The 14,968-nt window shown below is 36.9% G+C and overlaps 1 protein-coding gene across 3 annotated transcripts in view; it reads left to right on the forward strand.

Annotated features, from left to right (window-relative positions):
• ADGRV1 (adhesion G protein-coupled receptor V1) overlaps positions 1 to 14,968 on the forward strand; it is a 536,680-nt gene that overhangs the window by 25,729 nt on the left and 495,983 nt on the right. The window contains exon 1 of one of the 3 annotated variants that reach the window (XM_085014023.1): positions 5,807 to 5,913. The exons of the other annotated variants lie outside the window; for them this stretch is intronic. Within the exon in view, the coding sequence (XP_084870149.1) occupies positions 5,895 to 5,913 (19 nt within the window). The 5' untranslated portion in view covers positions 5,807 to 5,894. Of the gene's footprint in view, positions 1 to 5,806; positions 5,914 to 14,968 lie in introns of those variants that run through there. 3 annotated transcript variants of the gene reach the window in all.

The following is a 14,968-nucleotide window of genomic DNA, read 5'->3' on the forward strand; positions in this document are numbered from 1 at the left end:
AAATCAGAAGATCCTGCAAAGTGTTTTATACAGTTCAGACCCATCTCAACAATCTATTAATGATAAATTCCTAGGCTTCCCTGAACTGGAAAACTTTCACACTTTGAAATGTTCTGATGGATGCTATTAACATTTTTATCAGTCAAAATCCAGCCTGAAATGAGTTTTACTCTGGGGTTAGTGGCATTTCCAGAGGGTGCTTAGCAGTGCTTAATGAGCTCAGTGAAGAATATTGTATTTATTTATTTTTAAAAATTTTATTGAAGTTGATTTATAATATTGTATTACTTTTTACTGTTTAGCAGAGCGATTCAGTTATATATTCTTTTCCTTTATGGTTTGTCACAGAATATTATATATAGTGCCCTGTGCTATGCAGTAGGACCTTGTTGTTTATCCATTCTGTATATAATAGTTTGCATCTACTAATTCCAAACTCCCAATCCTTCCTTCTCCCACCACTCCTCCTGCTTGGCAACCACAAATCTATTTCTATTTTGTGATTATGTACATTTGTGTTATATTTTAGATTCCACACAGAAGTGGTATCTATAGTATTTATCTTTCTCTTAACTTTGCTTAGTATGATCATCTCTAGGTCTGCATGTAAGTGCACATGGCATTATTTCATTCTTTTTTATGGCTGAGCAATATTCCATTGTGTATACGTACCACAGCTTTATCCATTCATCAGTTGATGGACATTTAGGTTGTTTCCATGTCTTGGCTATTGTAAAGATGGGAAGTATTTTAGCATTTGGAAAATTTGACCTGCTGCTTAGAGATACTTTTGTAATCTTATGAAGCATTATAGAAATTTATCAAAATTGGTTTGGCTTAATTGTGATACTTTTAATTTCTAAACCACTTTATGTAGTTGGATAGTGTGAGAAATTAATCTCAGTGATTTCCCTTAGAAACATGAGTATATTGACAAAATATTGTAATGTACTGAGGTGACATTAAATCTATTTATCACAAGTTCAGTGTGTGAGACAGACAGAGGAATAAATTAATATTGAAAGGTCATTGGCTTCACACTTCCTGGGATGGAAAGTTTGTAATTCAGTTTTAGGATTTATAAATTTCATAGTTGCCGAGAACTGTAGAAATTGGGGAAAGAGTAGAAAGTGTTCAGATATTTTGGTTTCAAATTAATGCTTTTGTTTTAACCTTAACATTTTGTACAGTTCTTAAGACTCTATGAAAAATTTGAAACATGTTGATTGAAAGGATTGTGTATTTAAAAAGTAATTTGTTAGAAAAATGACTACTAGCAGTTACAACAGATTGCTTGACACATAATACCTTACTAATAGGAAAGAGGAATTACTCAGCTAGACCAGAGGTGATCTTCTAGCATTTTAACTAATTCATCTGAACATCACACATTTAGGCAGTGTAGTGACTTTAACTATTTTACCTTAACAAAATTTGGGCAAGACTAAAGAATAAAAGGGTTTTTTTTCCCCTCCACGTATTATTGTTCAGCTCACACAATTCAGTTTTGTTTCAAAGTTAATAAGTGAAAGTGATTAACAGAAAACAGAATGTTATGAACAAAGTTAAATAAAACCATACATTTTATTAAAACAAAATTAAAAACAATAATAAATTTAAAAAACCCTCTCTTTCTTTTGGAAACAAGAGAAAACCCAGCTCTTCTAAATAATCTTGTGTTATAGAGGAACTAATATCTGCAATAACAATTTTTAGTATATCATAATAGTAAGAACTTAGCTTATCAAAACCTATGAGATTTAGCAAAAGCTGTTCTCAGAGCACAACTATAGCTTTAGATGCTAAGGACTAATGAAAACTAAAATAAATTAAATTTATGAATCTTAAAACAATGCTGTAATAAGCCCCTCAGGATAGATAAATTGATAAAGATTAAAGAGAAAGTAGATGATTACAAAATCAGAACATTTGTGGACTTGGCAAATAAATCCAAGGTCAGAATAGGCAGATAAAGTCAGTAGTCTTACTGCTTCACTTTACAGATGAAGATGCCAACTTACAAGATTAAACTACTGCCTAAAGTGACTCAGCTGGCACATGGCAAAGCATTCTAAAGGCACAGCTGATAGATTCTGCTGCATTTTCTCCAGCATGAATGCTGGCACTAATCAACCAGTCTATTAGTCTGAATTTTGCTAACAGTTCAGACCCTTAATGGCTAGAAAATGGCTTGCAAGTAATATAGCCAGAGATCCTAACAATTGCTTCAAGTAACCGGTTGAGGAAGCAAAGTGAATCAGCTGTCACTTGGACATTGCTGAAGCTTGTACAGTAGGAAAGGCCCCAAAACATCACTGCAAACTAGGACAATATGATCACAAGCTTTATTTTAACAGAAGTCACGTGTATGACTTCAGAGATACTGAGCAAAATCTGAAATTGCTGGTTAACCAGTTGGCAACACATCTTTGTAATGACTCTATGTTCCATTAATTCTGTTAGACTCTCATATATATCCTTTGCTGCTTTTAACTAGTTTCCACAGCTAAGTTATACAGATTTACTGTACCACATCTAGAAAATGTTTCAGTGCTTGTTAGTTTTCTAATCAGTAGATGGATGGATGAAAGGAAGTTGGGCTTGTTTGATTTAAAGGACAGCAGTAAGATTCTTAAAAAAGGGAGAGTGGGCTGTACATAGTAACATCCTTCCAAAGAATATGGTCTGGAAAGAGGCAGAGTTGGGGAGAAGTAACTTTGCAGTAGAGAATCTGATAATTACTGTCTCAGTCAGGGGATCAAAGTTAACATCAACAGTGATAAGTCATTTTGATAGTATGTACCTTTGATATGATGTGATGAAAATGTTAGTCAACCTCTGTGGTCTTCCACTGTACCTCTTAACTCCTCCAGTGCTGTAGCTATTCTTTTTTCCTCCCTTTAACAGTTTAGGGAACTCCAGGCCCAGAAGTGAATTGATTTGTCCAAGTTTTGATTTTGTCACACATCTTGGAAGGTGACTAAGACTAGAGTGGAGCCCAAGTCTGACTCCAGAGCCACTACTCACCTGCTGCTTTAGAGGTGATGGGGCCCAGCACTTCCAAGGGCCTTGGCAGTGCTCAGCTAGAGGTTTCATAGCATCTATAGCAGAATCCCCAGGTGTGCCAGGAATGCTTTCCCGTTGTCCTATAAAATCAAATTCCTAGGACTTTACAGGAAGGCAGTCCATAAATGGTGTGTGTATGTGTGCGTGCAAGCAGGTGTATGTCTGTGTGGGCACACACTTGTGCCTGATGTTCTGCCTTTGAATGGCATAGATATAAGAAATGTTTATTTCCTCTTTGACCTTAGTCTGAGGAGGTGTTGGCAAGGGACTGGAGAGCAAATTCTCTGTCTAAATAACAACTGCTGCTCAGGTCCAGCCAATCGATGTCATGTGAAAATGTGTACTCAGATTTGTCAGTTTTATAATTTTCCAAAAGAGACTAGAAATCCATTTTTTTTAAAAAATGCAGAATATTTACATTTTCAATCTTGGCACAAGTTCTTTAAGTATTATCTTGTAAACACAGTTTAGACTAGAAGACACATCACTTGGCCTCTCTGTGTTGAAGTCCCTGGGTTTATAACATGAAACTCTCTCCTTTACATGCCATGAGTGCAGATAGTTTACTTAGAGAAACAAGCACCTAGATTCTTTATTTAATTTTTTATTTTTTTGTCTTTTTCTTTTTGCCTTTTCTCGGGCCACTTCCTGTGGCACATGGAGGTTTCCAGGCTAGGGATCTAATAGGAGCTGTAGCCGCTGGCCTATGCCAGAGCCACAGCAAAGCGGGATCCAAGCTGTGTCTGCGACCTGCACCACAGCTCATGGCAACACCAGATCCTTAACCCACTGAGCAAGGCCAGGGATCGAACCTGCAACCTCATGGTTCCTAGTCAGATTCGTTAACCATTGTGCCATGACAGGAACTCCAGGCACCTAGATTCTTAGTAAAAACAGATGATAGTTGATAAGTAAGTACAGAATAGAAAGAAACTCACAAAAAGTGGCTGAGAAGACCCCGCCCACTTCTCTTTTTAGGTAATACTGAATCTCAGAGGCAAGAAAAACTAAGATTGGTTAGAACTGTTTTCAGTGAGATCTGCATATATATAAGTTCCCAGGCCAGAGATCGAATCTGAGCCACAGCTGCAACTGATGCCACAGCTGTGGCAATGCTGGGTACTTTAAACAACCCTGCCGGGTGGGGATTGAACCTGTGCCTCCACAGTGACCTGAGCTGCTGCAGTCTGATTCTGAACCCACTGTGCCACAATAGTAACTCCTGTTTTCAGTGGGATCTTAATTTCAAGAAAATTGTTTTTGTGACTTTTACTTTTCAGTTCTATGAAGAATTGAATGTTTGCAAAGAGTTATAGATGGCAAAAATCTATCTTTAAATTTTTATGGTGTCTTTTCATAATTTCAGAATTGTTTATTGATTGTTTTTTGAAGGTGGAGCGGTGCCATATAACGATGGTTCAAGAAATCACCTTTAGACACATGGTCCTTATATTTCAAAGGAGCAGAAAGGCCAGTGTGTCTTTTCCTTGACAGAGAGATCTTTCACATACTCAGAATTGGTAGCTGTGTAAATAAATCTTGGCTTAATTTATTGCTTTTGAATTTGCCTCAAAGGATTTAGGATACTAAATTTTTGATTTTGTGCCTTGCCAAAGTGGAGCTGAGAATGTATGACTGAAGTCCATAATCTTAGCTCCCACATAGCTCTAGAACTGAAGCGTCACCTCCAAGTTTTGGATACTTATTCTTAGAAAAAAAATCAGTATCAACAAGTCTCATGTCTGTACACAGACTATGGGAATCGTAGTCCAAGTAAGGTGATTGTTTTTGGCCCTAACAAAATTAAATAAGGCAAGGGAATTTGAATAGTGTCTCTTGCTTTCCTTTACCATGTTTTTCTGCTTTCCCATTTCTCTAAGAAGATGTGTTGACTTACTGCTTCACTCATTTTTTCATTAAATAAACATGTCTTGAGGGCCCGTTATATGCAGAGCACTGTGCTAGGTGCTGGAAATGCAGAGGTATCCAATATGGGCAAGATCGTTGTCCTGAAGATGATTTTGTTCTAAGGAGAGAGTAGGAATAAATACAAATTGTGATGAGTGCAATGAAAGAGGCTGAGAGGACAAGCTTCCCTATATACAGAGAATAGAAAGGTCCTTCTGAGAATGTGGCATTTCAGCAAAAACATAAAAGATGAGAAAGGGTCATGTGAAAGGTGGGAGAGAAGAGAGTCCTAAGCCTCAAGGGCAACCAGCTGTGGCAAAATGAAGGAAAGGGCTTGACTCATTCAAGGATCTGGAACACGAGTGTGGCTCAATGCGTGGAGGAAGAGAGTGGTATTTGATAGAAAAGATACGATCTATTTATACTGGGTTTTATAGTCCACGGTAAGGAGTTTGCTAGCTCGTCCTTCCTTCCTTCCTTCCTTCCTCCCTCCTTCCCTCCCTCTCTCTCTCTTTCTCCCACAGCATATGGAGGTTCCCAGGCTAGGGGTCGAATCAGAGCTATAGCTGCTGGCCTACACCACAGCCATGGCAATGACAGATCCAAGCTGCATCTTTGGCCTATAGCACAGGTTGCGGCAACGCCGGACCCTTACCCCACCGAGCTAGGCCAGGGATTGAACCTGCATCCTCATGAATGCTAGTCAGATTCATTTGTGCTCAGCCACCATGGAAACTCCTCCTGCATTTTATTTTTAAGTGCAGTTAGGATCCTTTAAAGCTTTTTCCATGAAAGCTTTTTTTTTTTTTAATTATTATGGAAGAGTTTAAACATACACAAAAGTAGAAGAAATAATATAGTGAACCTCCATGAATCCATTGCCCAGTTAAGGACAAGATCCAAGATATGACTCCAAATGTATGATTAATGCAAAAGTGGGTGAGTGATTAAAACAAGCCAGTTGAAAATATGAAAGTGATAAAAATAAACCGTTGGGCACACCTGAAACTAACACAATTTTCTAAGTCAATTATACTCCAATAAAATTTATTTTAAAAAATGTAGTTAAGCCCAAATTTTGAACTTGGATGCAAATGACTGAGATGTTAATAATGAAACGTTTCATATGAGCTCTTTAAAGATATTTGGATGGGGAGTACAGATATAGATATGGATATAGGTATGACTGATTAAGACAAAATTATTCTCTTGGTGGTGTTCCAGAGTGCATAGTACCCCATGTTCTCCCTGATGCTGAATTTTATCTTTTCATTATTTTCCAAAAAAGGGAAGACTATCATGTTGTTAAAATGTGTATTTCTGTAACTGCTAATAAATAAATATTTGCAGCATTTGGAAAAGAAATAAAAACTGTTGGTACCACTAATGGTAGACTGCAAAGTGTTTGTAAAAACCATGGCAGACAGGATTAAAGTGACCGTGCATATTTAAGAAAATTGGGGATATAGGAAATTTAGAGGTACACTTTTATTTATTTATTTTTTTTGTCTTTTTTTTTGCTATTTCTTGGGCCGCTCCTACGGCATATGGAGGTTCCCAGGCTAGGGGTCGAATCGGAGCTGTAGCCACCAGCCTACGCCAGAGCCGCAGCAATGCGGGATCCGAGCCGCGTCTGCAACCTACACCACAGCTCACGGCAACGCCGGATCGTCAACCCACTGAGCAAGGGCAGGGACCGAACCCGCAACCTCATGGTTCCTAGTCGGATTCGTTAACCACTGCACCACGACGGGAACTCCTAGAGGTACACTTTTAATACTGAGTCACCTATACCTCCTCAAACCTTATAGCCAAGGGCTTTTTTCTTTCTGGAAAAAATTATATAAGCTCGCAAGGATAGAAGAAGAGAGGAGACAGTAGCAATTCAGTTTTTGAGCCAGAAGAAGATAGATGACTAGTCATTGGTTTAGCAGACCCATGGCAGTTTAACCCAAGCTAGCAGGCCAAGAAATAGTTAAATTTGCACAGAAGAATCCTCCGACAGTGTAGGAAATGGTAGCACCAGATATGTCTCTAACTGTGGGTGGTATTGAGTAAAACACAGGGTGAAAGCTACTTTAGGAGTAGTCAGATTCCTAGAATTACCATCCATTCCATCTGCACTGCTGCTGACTCCCTGTTAATAAATAACACTGCTATTTTTTATTACCTGGAAACAGTAAAACAAAACGAAACATGGTTTCTTAACCGGGGTTCTGAGACATGTTTGAGTGTGAGGGTCCCTATAGAAAACAGGAGATTAAATGACCATATGATTACAGCCTGCTGAGACTCCAGTGCTTTTCCTGCCCTTGGTCCCAGAAGCTTTCATAATTGTGTCTCAGTTTTCTAGAGAGGAAAGCGGAAGATGCTTCTTTGGTCACCCTGAGGGTAAAATCTTTTCTAAATATACTAAAATTGAGACTTTCTTTTTTTTGTTTGTTTTTGTTTTTTTTTCTTTTTTAGGGCTGCACCCACAACATGGAAGTTCCCAGGCTAGGGGTCTAATCAGAGATACAGCTGCCAGCCTACACCACAGCCTCAGCAACGTGGGATCCGAGCCGTGTATGTGACCTACCCCACTGCTCACAGGAATGCCAGATCCTCAACACACTTGAGTGAGACTAGGGATCAAACCCCCATCCTCATGGATGCTAGTCAGATTTGTTTTCTCTTCGCCACAATGGGAAGTCCTAAAATTGAGACTTTCTAATAAAAGGCTTACCCATTTCACCTAGTGTTGACAAGTGAAACATTCCCACACACGCTCAGTGCTTCAAATCATCGTTTTGTTCTCCCATTCTTAATCATATGCAGATATACTGATCATATATTCAGAGTATTGAGTCATCATTTTAGTCTCTGACTTTTGAATATGTGCTAATAATCAAGATTACTATACATCTGAAGAAATCTTATGTAGAAGATAGATTCCAGAATAAATAACGAAACAACTTGAGGTAACAGACTGTAAAGAGAATAGGAAATATTTAAAAGTAAGTATTTTCTGAGAGATAAAAGAATGTATACTGGATTAAGGGGAAGAGAATAGGGTACCATTAAATTCTTAGAAATTGAAAAGAGCATGGCATAAATCAAAACAATTAGTAGAAGAATTGAAATTTACTCAACTAAATTCTCTGAAAATATAGCAAAAATCAAAGGATTGTCAATTAAAAAAATTAAAGATAAGAAAATGAGAGGATTAATTTGAGAATATCAGTATTAAATAATAGTTTTAGGATGAAAGAGCAATGAAAATGGAAGGGGGGGCAGTTATTATGAATTAATACAAGAAAAATTTCCGGGTCTGAAGGGTGAATGTCAGATCGAAAGGGACTGAGTGCTCATTCAAATGGACAAAAATTAAACCCATTCCAAGAAAAATCCTGTGCTATTTCATGACGTCTGTGGACAAAGAGCAGAACCTTTCAGAGAGGACAACACAAAAAAGCAAATGCGTATAACACTTCAGAATCAAAATGATTTTGGGTGTTTTAAGAGCAGCACTGGAAGCTTGAATACAATGGAACAAGACTTTCAGAGTAATGAAAGAACAGTAATTTTACTTAAAATTCTATATCCAGAGAAAGTATTAGTTGATTAATGTCTTAATTTCTAACATGTAAGACCTAAAACATTTATCTTTACATACCTTTTATTTGAGGATGTTCTTCATTAAAACAAAAGAACAAATCAAGTAAACCAAAAAAAGAGGTAAACATGGAATCAGCAAACATAGGAAAGAATCACATGGAATCCCAGGATGATGTAAAAAGGGATCTCAGGATGAGTTTTGTGTTCTGTGCAGTCTTGATTAATATAGATTTGATGGTGTGTGGTCTCGGAAAGTGCAAGTTAGCAGATTTTGTGTCTGCATTTCCCTAGAGGGTGGATTGCTAGGTGTTGTAAGAGTCAGTGGGAACCATCATTTTATTGGTGAGATTACAATGATGATGGTGTGTAGTTGAGATGGTAAACATGATTCCATGATGAGTGTCTACAGTGAGGCCTAGTATCTATCTCTCTATTAACCACAGTTTTGAAAAAAAAAATGTATTTATTCTTGTAGTCTGTATTCAGAAGAAAACAATTTTTTGCAGGAATTTTCTCCTATAGATATACATCTTATTATATGCATAGATTCTCTCTTCAGAAACAGATGATGTTGGGAGCTGTGATGAACTATGGGGAAAAGCATATGGTTGGTGGAGGCAGGTGTGAGGGAGACTTATTTTTTATTGTTTACTTTTTTGTTCCTTTAAAGTATTGTACCACATTTATATATGTTATTTGAAGAGGCATAAAATAAAATGTATACCTTAAAATTATGAAGTAAGTAAAAAAAATAAAGGTAAGAAACTTTACTTATAATCTGAATTATATGAGGCAATTTCTTTTATCATTTAAAAATATTTAGCATTTCCTCAGTTTATAGCATTTGATTATTGTCCTTTGGCAAGTTGCACATTTAAGTTTTGTTTAGATATTGAAGAAGGGAAAGGCCAATTTTTTTTGTAGTACTTGCCAAACACAAATAATGTAGATTAAGAATTCTTAGCTGCTGAATAATTGATAATATGAATGATGAAACTTCTCTTGTTCCACAGGAGTAATTCTATAGTTTTAGAATGCCCTTTAGTAAATGTAATAGAATTCAAGTAATTCTAAACGTGAAAACCTTGCTCCATTAGGATCATATTTTCAGTGTGAATTACCTGGTGGTCACACCGTGGGAAGATGGCATTGACAAGGCAAAAGCTAAAGCTAAAAAGTCAATGTATCCCTTCGATTCTTTTTTTTTTTTTTTTGGCTTTTTGCCATTTCTTGGGCCCCTCCTGCCGCATATGGAGGTTCCCAGGCTAGGGGTCGAATCGGAGCTTTAGCTGCCAGCCTACGCTAGAGCCACAGCAATGCAGGATCCGAGCCGCGTCTGCGACCTACACCACAGCTCATGGCAACGCCTCATGGCAACGCCCGATTGTTAACCCACTGAGCAAGGGCAGGGATCGAACCCGCAACCTCATGGTTCCTAGTCGGATTCGTTAACCACTGTGCCACAACGGGAACTCCATCTCTTCAATTCTAATAATCCACCTTGTCCTGTGATTCACAGAGTTGTGCAGTTATTTATTGTGGAATTTAAAAAGACAAAGTTAACTTTAAAATTGATGAAAGGTTTGGTATAAAAGTTGGTTACTGCAAAATCAGCAAACTCTATTGAATTCTCATGGTTTTCTTTGCATTGTCATCTCTCGAGTCCTGATTCTCATTTATTTGTTGTTTTCTGTTTCTACGGACTTACTGAAACTTAAAGTAGAAGACTATTCCCAATTATTCAGAATATGTACATTTACTATACCTTTTCCAAGGTACCTGATTCATAAGGGGCAAGATGGGAGGAAGGTAATATCCTAGATAACAGGATTTGGAATTCAGTGATTATTATATTGTGTTGGCGGGTATTGTCTTATAAATGAAATTTAGTATGTTTATGTGGTAAGTGATACAAGTGAGGAATGAAATTAGCAAATACCAGTAGGTTTTCAAAAGGGAAGAAAGAGCTAGGCAAAAAAGCAAGAGGTCAGAATGAATGCCAGGCTAATTTGAAGAAGCATGATACTGGGGATTCCTTATGACACTCAAAAGGGCATTAACTTTTTCAAAATACTGAATCAATGTGGTATATACTCCTGTCCTGCTTTGTTCTATTGTGAAGCATTTTTGGTTTGTCTACGTGTCCTAAATTTTCTCATTAGTCATTGTCCATTTCAAGGTGTGGGGGGGGAGTATTGTAGATGGTAATACTTGCAGGAGAACGGGAAGGGTAGCTGGTGTGGTGTCCTTTCACAGATGTTTATGACTGTTGAGTGGAGGAGGAGGGATCTTCCACTTGATATATCCTAGCATAAGTTCATAGTGTCCCAGGTTTGAATCTAGTGGATAAATACTGATGCTGAAAGTGACTGAATATCCAGCCCAACCTGGCCAGAGCAAGAAATATGTAATTTATTGCCTCAGCAACTGAAAAGGCAAGGGTGAAGTTGGATTCAGAAACCTAAGGTTGATTATCAAGACTTGGCTCCTCTCCCCCTCTTGGCTCTGTCTTTGGCTGTACTGGCTTCATTTCTGGGCCTAAGCGAAAGCTGGCTGCAATCAGCACAATCCTGAATCCAGCAGTGGAGGGAATCTGCATCCTTATGTTTTAGCAAAAGTCTCAGACTTGTGTCTCGTTGGCTTTGATTGGGCTGATCTAAATCCTATACCTTCTCTGTGAGTACCGTGAAGCCAAGGGCCATCTCTTGTGGATCTTGTGTCCTCAGTGATTGGCACAGGTTTACACAATATATAGTAGGCGCTCAGTGTACAATTGTTATACCAGACTGTAAGCTACTCTTCTGAAAACAGCTGGTTTGCATTTTAAGGGCTCTTTTAATATATTCCTGATTTTAATTTCAGGTGTTTTTTGCAGAATTAGGTGATTTATTGCGTATGTTGAATATGATTCCTAAACTTCAAGAACCTAAGACTTTGTGCCTTCATGCTATCAGGACTCCATCAAAATTTCACAGTATAATGCAGGAAATAAAGTACCCTAAATGTCACATTGTTTTAATACAATAAGAGATCTATTAAGAGATAAGACATCTAGTGGCAGAAATAGTTTTTGTTTTTTTCGAATCATACTGAGCAAAAGTGGGAGGTGTAAGGGGATTATACTTGGAAAGAGAAGACTTGAATATTGGAATATCTTGTCATTACAGAGCAGAGGAATGATTAGAAAAAGCTAAAATTATTCTTCCACAATTGTGACAGAATATGATTTAAGCACATTATGATCTTTAAACATAAGTTGTTTGAAATTCATTTTGGTGGTCTGGTGGGTCATGTAAAACATCTATTAAGTCTAATAAGAGAAAAAGTGACCTGAAATAGATATAAGACTTATGTATTCTGTCAGTTACTAATGCCTCATCTTCTGAGTTTCATAAAGGAAATTACAAAGATTAGATTTTTAATATGATAGAGAAAATGTACCTAGTTACCCTAAAAAAGAAACTATTCAGCATTGTGTAATTATGCCTGTCTTGTAATGGGAACTTCACTTTCAAAGCTTTTTCTTCATCTTTTAACTTCCTTTGAGTGCCAACTTTGCCTCAGCAACTTTTCTTACAAGTTGAAAAGATGAAAGCAGAGGAGATTCAATTATCAGTGATGTCACAATTTGAGGCATTTCCAATCATGCTTGTTTGTTCATTTTGCATAATCTCAAAACTCACTGGTGTGCTCCAAATTAAATAATTTATTGACCTAACCACAAAATCTTGGAGCTCTAATTGCCTGGGAAGCTGCAAGAATGCACCATTTGAGCTCATTGGTCCTGACATTAAAAGATGCTGTTAAATATTTAAAGTAGTCAATAGAACCACAATTTCAGTTAAATAAATGTAGTGTTTATCAGAATAATAAGGTGCAAACTTTTAGGAGACTTGTAATTAAGCATTTTTAAGGATAATTTTTGTTGTGCGTGAGTTTAAAATACTTGAACGCTTGGAAACGTGTAGCATAAACATTCTACCGTGTTATTCAAGACAGAGATATGTGATTTATAGAAATCATATGAAAGAGGCAGTCTAGTGTGGTTATGGGTAGAGTCTGGAGGCACAGCCCTGGGTTCAACTGACTCCTAAATAACATAACTAAGCTCTCTGTGCCTTAGTTCCCTCAGCTATAAAATGGGGTTAATAATACTTGCACTTTCTTCTTCGAGACTTTGTGCAGATTAGATGTGTTACTGTATATAAAGTACCCAGAACAGTGCTATGATAAATGCTTGCTCTTATGATTACATTCTATAGGTCATTGCAATTTTTCTTTAGGATATGTAAAATATTAAAATGCTATATAGTAATATGTAGAAAAATAGATGAAAAAGTCTGCAGTAAGTTCAAGCATATCGTGTTGAAAAATTCAGACATTAACTTAAAGCTACAGAGGTGATCTATTTTCTACCTACTTTAGGACACAACTCCTCCCACTTTCTCACACCTGTGGATAGTGTATTTCAAAGGGTGTCCCAGGATCAGTTGTGTTGGAATCAATAGGGCTGCTTGGTAAATGCAGATTCTTGGGCCCTACTCTACACTCACTGAATCAGAATTTCTGGGTTTGCGAATTGGCATTTTTATTAAACGTTGGAGTTGATTGTTAGGCATAACAAATTTTGAGAGCTTACATTCCCCATTGTTTATGATTCCCTCTTCTCATACTATAACTCACTCTCCGTCTTTTTCACTTAGAACTTCACTTATTTTCCTCAGCTGAAGGTTCTATCACATCCTATGTTTAAGGAATTGAGATTTTTTCTTGCACAATAACCATAGGCCAAATTTGTTTTTTTACCTGGGTTGCTACCTCTGTATTTTCTGTATTTTCTTTCTTGGCCCTAGTTTATTTCTCTCCCATTATTTGTCTTAAGTGAGGTGTAAAATCATTCTGACTTTAGAACTTCACAGATCTTTAAATGTCTCTGGTTAAGCCCAGAACTCCCAGTTTCCTGCTTCATCTAGACATTCCCTTTTTCCTTCTTTCTCTCATCTTTTTTCTTTCTTTTTTCTCAGTACACATTCCTGGCTTAGAAGTTGGGAGAGTTTGCACTTGGTCAGCGAGAACTATTTTATTTCTTCTCTTAAATCCCTTAGCCGCATGGCAAGCTTTCTAAGAGAGAAGGCACAGGTGCAAAAAGTGCCTCAGTCCTCCAGAACCTCTGTCCCTGTTGGTCTCTCTCCTGGGCTCTGAACTCTGCATCTCTGTCTATGTCCATAAACATTTTGGACATCATTAAGCAATCTCAGACAGCATTGTTTGAACATACCGACTGAGAAAATTGCATTTTAACCCCAAAGTATATCAAGAGCTTGTGTATTTGGTGGTTCCTAAATATAAAGCTATGTGTAGCCATGTAGAAATACCAGATACATGAAAATTTTATTACTTCTTGACCACAGTAAAGATGAATAGGAAGCATTTTGGCTCATAGAGCATATAATGCAGCTCTTCTTTAAAACGCATGAACTTGTTATGTTCGTGTGACTGATCACATAATCCTTTGGAATCTTAATGATCCGTGAGATAAATTGTTCACATTTTTAGAGGTACATCTACATTACAAAACAGCAGCTCTTTCAAGAGCCATTGCACTGTTGTGCTTTTGAAAACACTTGAATCACACAATATTGGAAGTAGGAGCAATATTGATGACTCAGAAACACACACTGAACTTAGAAGAAAACAATAGACGTTATGGAAAAGAAAGAAAACATTTGGCCAAATTTGCTTAGGCCAGATTTGCTTAGTTTTTAAAGCAACATGGACATTTTCTAAGAAATGGTATTAGTATTTTAGCTAGTAAAATGGGAGAAATTTAAGTCCTGGAAATTTATCTGTTCTTTGAAAGGATTAGTGTTTCCTTGCAATAAATGTTTTAAAAAATTCTGAAGACAAACTTATAAAAAAAGAAGACACAACCAAGAAATCAATTTATTAATAAGCTTTTAGTTTTGCTTTATGAAAGTTTCAGGAGTTTGCTCATATTTATATGATGATCAAATAATTAATATTCCACTAAGATGATCGACCCATTTGGTAATTTTTAGTTTGGCTTGGGTGTTACAGTGTGATTTGGGGGATGATGGGCTTTAATTCAGCTTTCATGTTGCTGCTCAGGTTTTTCTTAGAATAAATTGGAGGAACAATTTTTTAAAATAAACTAAATTTAATAAATAACTTTAAGGCTAGTTATAACTGTTATGTTAACATGTTAAGTTGAAGAAAAAAGTGCTTAAGAACAGTATACAGAACCACAAAGGAGATGGTGATTTTTAATTTATTTCTGTGATCACATATTTGAAGTGGATGGCTTAATAGTTGATGTATATATGTCTTAGTTGCTTACTAACTCTTCACTCTGTGTTTATATATTTGTAGGTAATGC

Source organism: Sus scrofa, chromosome 2 (genome assembly GCF_054392235.1).
Source record: "Sus scrofa isolate SSC_HxYL_T2T_F1_AM1 chromosome 2, Sscrofa_HxYL_maternal_Yorkshire_Landrace_v2.0, whole genome shotgun sequence".
Lineage (NCBI taxonomy): Eukaryota > Metazoa > Chordata > Mammalia > Artiodactyla > Suidae > Sus > Sus scrofa.